This window comes from Bemisia tabaci, chromosome 2 (genome assembly GCF_918797505.1).
Source record: "Bemisia tabaci chromosome 2, PGI_BMITA_v3".
Classification (NCBI taxonomy): Eukaryota; Metazoa; Arthropoda; class Insecta; order Hemiptera; family Aleyrodidae; genus Bemisia; species Bemisia tabaci.
In genome coordinates, this window is record NC_092794.1 from 12505891 (window position 1) to 12513267 (window position 7377).

The 7377-nt window shown below is 40.4% G+C and overlaps 1 protein-coding gene across 1 annotated transcript; it reads right to left on the reverse strand.

The window, feature by feature from the left end:
* Positions 1-1200: 1200 nt before the first annotated feature.
* Positions 1201-6033, reverse strand: LOC140223989 (uncharacterized). The gene has a single exon (XM_072296706.1). It carries the CDS (start codon positions 6028-6030, stop codon positions 3799-3801), a length of 2232 nt encoding a protein of 743 aa, XP_072152807.1. The 5' UTR covers positions 6031-6033; the 3' UTR covers positions 1201-3798.
* Between the last annotated feature and the right edge of the window lie 1344 nt (positions 6034-7377).

The window sequence follows — 7377 nt, forward strand, 5'->3', positions numbered from 1 at the left end:
CGCTTCTTTTAATGTAAAGCTCCGTTAGGCTCTCCAACCGATAATTCCCTGAGCATGATACCTCTGACTGGGGCAATATTGATCTTACCGTTTCTGGGTCCTTCGCGTTCAAAACAGAATGTTCAGGTGTTATCTTTTAAATATCCATGTTAAAACAAAATGAGTTTTTCTACAAAACCAATGCCTCCTAACCCACACGGAAAAAAGGGGTTTTGGGTCGGGACCCGCGACGCAGGGCCCTTCCCAACACCAGGGGTAGGTAAAATTGCTTCACCTAAACGTGAGCTACATCTCTTTGCCCTACCTCTAGTTAGGGCCCGACCCTAAGCTCATTTTTTCCGTGCAAGGCCCCTTTGGAGGGCGGGGGTAAGTATGGTGATCCATTTAATTAAAAAATACCGTTTTACATTTTTCTGCAAATTTCGGTACCTTCACATCCGAGGGTTAAGGGTTTTTCACAGAATTTTCTTGCATCATTAGTATATATGCTTTTTTCATATTTATTTCTGGAAAAAGTTGCATGGTTTTACCTCCTCAGAGCAAATGCAATTTGGCTCCCTTACTTAAAAACTAGTGGGCTACTCCTTTCAAGGGGAGGTAACAGAACTGAAATTCTCAGAAAATGCATTTTTGTATACGTCCTCATCTGTTTCAATCTGTTCACAAGATTGTTTACTTATTTACGAAGAATAAGAGAGTCGCTCCCTTAGTGACGTTGTAGCTCTGACAGTAATGAGAGATCAGAGAATGTTCCATCGATTTGACTTTAAAATTGCCTCATTTACAGAAAACATGCATTTTGCGTGCGAGGCTGAATTGTAAGGAATTCCTTGAGGTAAGGACTTACCTTCGTTATTTTTAAGTCTGGTGGAAAAGGACTTGTTTTGTCATGTGCACTGTAAAAATCAACGATTTACTCTGAGTGAATAGCCGGCGTGAAAAAAAAATCCAGCGCGAATTTCGCATCGTACTCCGAGTGAATAGATCAGAGCGTAAATATCACGAACGACGGACGAACTAGTTGAGGTACCTCAAGTAGCGTGAATTCAGGGCCACCATCTGAGCGCGAAATTCGCGCCGAGCTTATTTCGCCCCGGATCCATGCACTCAGAGTAACAGGTGGTCAAAATCGCAACTGAGTAAACGTGAATTTCGCGCCGGGATTTTTAACTGTGTAGGAAACAAACTGTACCAAAAATATTCATCGTTGGATATCACATTTATTAAATTCATCAAAGTAAGAGAATAGAAATTGAACACAAACAAACTAACTACCAAAACACTGCTCTGGTCATGATTTGGTTGCACAAATCAGCCTAAGATTTCGTCAACAGTTAACGAACGAAAATTTGCTTTTAGGTTCATTACCTCACACGACCTCGCCTTCTACCGCTTCCAGTGTTTCCACACGCTGCTACGAAAAATAACAAAATATGTCTGGAAAATACCGCAATGACGAAGTCATTTCGATACATTGAAGTGATACGAACTTAAGACATTGAAATTAGGTTGGCAGCAAAGAATAATATACATCAGAAGGAAAAAAATATATCAAACAGGAAAGTAATATATATCGGAGAACAAAATATATATCTGAACAAAAATTATATATCAGGGGGGAAAAATCGGGGGCGAAAATATTTTATACTTGGTTTACGGCTCTGACGTCATATGCTTTTTGCCAGGAAGTACTTTAATCGCCGTTTCTTCAGTAAGGCACGTCTGGACTCCCCCCCTCCCCTACCCCATAAATTTCTGGACTTCATCCTCATTCATGGATTGCCCCTTAACATCCACTTTAAGTATTTAAAAATTTAAAAAAAAAAAAAAAAAAAAAAAAAAAAAAAAAAAAAAAAAAAAAAAAAAAAAAAACTATTAAGAAGTTAGTAAAGGAATATTACATACAGGCATCCCATGTAAATACGACACCACAAGCATCTTTTAAATTAACTATATACTACGGCATTATTCCATTCACCGGAACATAAATAATTACAATGAAACATAAGCAAAAGTACAGGTGAAACTAAGTACATTTACACAGAAGGATTTGCGAGGGCTCATGAATTCATGAATTTTCTAGCAGTCAATTAAAATTAGTATTGAAAATTCCTTTAAAAGTTAATAAGCAAATAATTACGCATACTTTGTGTCCTATTTCTAATAAGACCTCACCAGCTGAATTTAAATAAAATACACTAAGGTTTTAATAACTTCCCAGGTATCAAAATAACACTGTGGACTTCGAATTTGTCATTAAGTATGACTTATAAGTATGGATTCTAAAATTGAATAAAGTGTAACGTATTAGGACTATCTTATCTTGAATTGTGATCGATTCAAAAACATATAGTGGCCAATCGGAAAATGAAATGGGTGATTTCACGATAACAGGAATATAGTCATGTCGCCACGAGTTCTGAACAATATAGGGCAAAATGATGAAAAACGTAGGTTACACCTATACTGAAAAGAATGATGAACCTGAACTTGTTCATACCAAAAAACTTAAAAAATTACAGTCATAAATAAAAATATAAGACTTTAAACACAGAAACTGTCAGGTCGGTTACTCGTTGCCAACTACAATTTCAAAGAAAAATAGTAATTTTCCGCGATCAATTCGTCATGAGCATGAATTCCTCGACAAAATTTTCCAAAAGTAGTTTACAATGTTTACAAAAATTGCAATACTTAACTATAATTCTTATTTTTAAGCGAGAAAATGCATTAGAAAGGTGTATCGCCACCTTGGGCAATTCAATTTGGCTGCATAATTTAGTGGAATGTTTATCTCGCCAGATAGAGTCAGGAGTTTTAAAAATGTCATCAAATTGTTTGCTGAAATCCATTTGAGCAAGCTGTATTTACAAAAAAAAGGGGGCTTTATTTTTTAGGAAAACCAGTGATTTGGATGTTTATAGCAATAATTTGTCAGTTATTTATATCCTGAATTTAACTTACTTAAACTTAAAAAAAATCCGCAAAGTTTAACAAACTTTTTAAGGCTGCTCGAACTCTACCGAATAACTTAAGAATTGCCAAGCTTCATATTCTCTTCAATCTTTTATTTCACGATTTTAGTCGTCGGTTTCGCAACCGACACAATTTAGCCGTGCCGCCAGCAGTCTTGCAGAAGGAGCTGATACCTCATTCAGTGACCTGCTTGTTAATCATTATAACTTGGTACCTACCTACTACTTCAAAGTAGTCCCTGCCAAAGCTGGAAAAAGGTAGTCGTATACCATTAAACCGAAAGAATGAAACCTGGTTAAAATTCGTCTAATTTTATTTTTAAAGTACTCCACACTGTAGGTGTTCCTGTATTTGTGAAATCACCCGACTGGGTATCATGAAAAATAATCATAATAAATTGTAAGAATGAAATCAGAGAATAAAACATCGAATATAAATACTAAGGATTTTACAAGAGACGTTTTAAATAGGAACCAATTAACGTGACCAATCTACTTGTGGCTTGGAACTACACTGGAAAAAAATCCGGCTCTAAGAGCCATAATTAACGGCTATATAGCACTACCGTGCGTTGCGGGTGAGGAGGCCGTAAGTCCCGCACTCAGGAGCCGAAGCGATGGCCTCTGAAATTGGAGCAAAATGAACTCCCAGCTCAGAGGCCGATGAATTGGCTCCTGAATGCGGGACTTACGTTCTCCTCACCCGCAACGCACGGTAGTGCTATGCTATACAGCCCGTAATTACGGTTCCTGAATACGGAGTTTTTTTTTGAGTGTGAAAGTTTATTGTGATTAAGAAAAGCTCAGAAGTTGTGCACAGAAACTAAATCGTGTAAAATATGAGTTCACACTGAACTTTGGCTTCTGGCTGGCACGAAAATTTTTGAGTTTCTAAATCATCATAAATTTCCCAGTAACCATCAATCCGCCTGCAATAACTTTTGTAATGGCCTATGGGAGTAAAGCTCGCACCAGAAAAGCACACCGCTCCACGTAGGTGATAAACATTATCCTGCCATCTCAAAGTATCAGGAATTTCCTTTAGCTGGTATTCTGGGGTCTCAATGTAATCACTGTTCCCTTCTGCTATTGCCACGTTCGTTTTGTGCTGCAATTCGAAAATGATTAAGTTAGAGGACAACTTACATTCCACCTGGTGAGTAGCAGTACCTCCCATAGGATTATTACAAGGCGAGGACCGGGTGCGAAGTTTGTCGCTCAGGGCTGCTGAGAGATCAAGCTTTTCTCCCGGGTCCAACTCCACGGTTATAACAGGAATGGTGATTTTTCGTGTTTCCTCTAGTTTCATGGAACATTCGATCGATTCCACAATAGAGGGTTCGTCTTGAAACAACCTCCGGCAGAGGCCGCCTGCGACAACGATCGCGTCAATTTTTGTTATTCCTGACTTCAACCTCTGGGTCTTGCACACCTTAGAAAGCAAGGACGCTCGCCAGTAGTATGTCCACCTGGTTACACCAGACGCTTCCATGCTTTTTACGATGCGCCACAACAAATTATCGATTGGTCGCGTAATAACGAATTTTCGAAAGAGATCACTGTCGCAATAGGCACAGGCCAAGGTTTGAGCCACTGAATCAAAGGCGCATGTTCTACTTGATTGATATTTTTCACGTCCCACGGCAACGGGTTTCAGATCAGTGGCTTTATTTCCATTTTTCAGTATGCCTATTGGTGTTGGTTTCCCTTTAGAGACAAGATTATAATTCAAAATTTCCTTGTTCGGTGTTAAGTAGGATTCTCTTTTCCTTTTTTTTAACGGGAGGTCTTGCCCTCTCCAATTATCCTCACTACCTCTCTCAGTAACTGAGGAGAAGTTGCCCCCAGGTGCAAACTGGACAAATTCCGGTTCTTTTGCATGTTCATTTAGTCTCTTGCATCCAACGCATAGTGCTGGCTGGCCGTAGCCTTCTTCGGAGCCTTCTAGCGGAGCTCCACAGGTGTCAGGGAAAATAATATGAACGAACTTCCCGCATTTGATGCATTCATGTCCGCCTGTAGGGAAATTTCCATTGGCGCATGCTGGGCACGACGTGTTGGCCTCTACTTGTCCTGTCCGATCATTTCTTTCGCCTTCATAATTTCTTGCCTCTTTATCAAATGTGGACCTCTCCTCGGTTTCGCCCTCCAGATTACAAATTTCATGCGCGTCATTACCACCGGTTGTTTCGTCATGTACTGCATCTTCACTTCGTCGCTTGCATCCAATGCACAGTGCTGGCTGGCCGTAACCTTCTTCAGAGCCTTCTAGTGGAGCCCCACAGGTGTCAGGGAAAATAATGTGAACGAACTTCCCGCATTTGATGCACTTATGTCCACCTGAAGGGAAATTACCACTGGAGCATGCTGGACACGATGTGTTGGCCTCCACTTCTTCTGTCCTATCATTTCTTCCGCCTTCATGATTTCTTGTCTCATTATCAAACGTGGACATCTCTTCGGTTTCGCCCTCCAGATTACAACTATCATGGCTGCCATTACCGTGAAGTACTTCATCAAGTACCCTGTCCTCCTCCTCGTCGGTGTCTAGTTCTTCCGCTGCATTTTCATCCAAAAGTCTGCTCTCGGGCTTGTTACTTATCGTCTTTAAATCTGCATCAATGTACGGAGAATGATACATCAAGAATACGTCGGCTGAAATAGGCAAGTTTCGCACATGCTTAAGTAATCGTGTTTTAATGTCACCGAATAAACTTTCTACCGCTGCACTGCTTGCTCTTTCTGTACCATACTTAAATATGGGCTTCAGAACGTTGGACCATAGAGGAAAAGTTTCCAGGAGTCTGATAATGCATTGGGGCAACTCCGGCAGATACATATTATTATCGTCGTTTCCACTCTCCTTTTCAACGGCATCCTTCGCTGACTTAAGGATGCTCTCACCCCATTGCTTAAAAGTGAGAGTCTCTGGCGTGGTTGCCTCTTCTCTGCACAGAATTTCTTGTTGATAAACTTCTTCTTCATCTATAATCAAATTTTCTGGTTCTACATTCAGTCTTTCTATGGCCTTGTCTACTGTGCTGTTAAACTCCATTCTGTAACTTTCCGTCAAACCCAGGGCGCACCGTTTCCTCAGTGTTTCTTTGGCGTCATCACACAACAAAGGGTCTCCATTTTCATCTTGACCGCTGTCCTTGCTCACTGCTGTCACAAAAATGAGGAACAACAATCTCTTTGCATCTTCAATACTGTCCGTTAGAATCAATTGGCATATACTTCGTATATATACCTCCTTGCATCTCCTCTGTTTCATCGACTTCAGCGGGATAAAACATGTGATGATCTTCACAACGTGTGCAATATCGCATCTAATGAAGCAGTTTGGAACTATTATCTTCGACGGGTCTCGTAGAAGGAGGGCCGCGTTCAAAAGGTAGTCGTTTAAGGAGGAAAATTGTGTCAGGCTTTGCACCGAAGCATTTAATAAGGCGACTGAATGATCCGTCGTTACTTGCTTTGGTGATATGACTTTAACCGCGTCTTTTGAATTGAAAAAACAATTCAAAAAATAAGCAATAGTGTTTCCATTATGCCTCTCTGATAAAAGGTTTCCGATGGAGTACTGGCTTTTTGATTTTTCATCGTACACACAAATGCTGTACAGCTGAATTTCTTTTGATTTATTTTTAAACGGCCTTTTTATTTGACTCACTATACCGCCTGTGCCGTCGATGGATACAGCAGGAAAGTTTGCCTTCGCACAATAATTACTGTACACCGCAATTTGTGCTGGGCTCCAATAAGAGAGGAAAAATGGATCGGCACCCACATTTTTCACTACTTCTTTGAAGGGATCACAGTACTTCATTATTAGAAGTGCTATGATCGGATCTTCGTGCAGTTTCTGGCGTTTTTGAAACCTGCTTCTATGAATTCTCAGCGAATTCATAGAAGGTAGGTGACTCGGCTCATCTTCGCCATCTTTCCACGTAGCGTTGGACATTTTTGAGCGGAAAAATTTCGCTGATTCCATCCCGGTACAAAACTCATTAAGTTTAGCCTCCTGTTCCAGTCGAGCAATGATCCTCCTTTTCCTTTCATTTCGACAGACTTCAAATTTGCCCGAGTAAGTGCAGTCCAGAACTGCCCGTTGGTCCTCCAGCGGTTCTTCTTTCATGAAGCCCTTAAAAGAAGAGCCGCACTCGGAGCATTTGGCATAAATTTTGAGATAAAAGTCGCCGGAGGGACAAACTTTTGCCCGTTTAAAGGACAAGCAACAGCGGGTTCTTATATGATCCCAGATATGTTCATTCACAATTACCGTCCAGCCGGAAGGTAAAACATCATAGCACCGGGACAATCTGGTTGGTTTTGCTTTGTCTGAACATTTATAGATAGTTCTCCTCGGAGATATTTTATTCCATTCATCTGTAGATAAAGT

Coding starts and splice junctions, on each gene's coding strand:
- LOC140223989 (XM_072296706.1), bottom strand. CDS start 6,030: ATGGAGTTTAACAGCACAGTAGACAAGGCCATAGAAAGACTGAATGTA.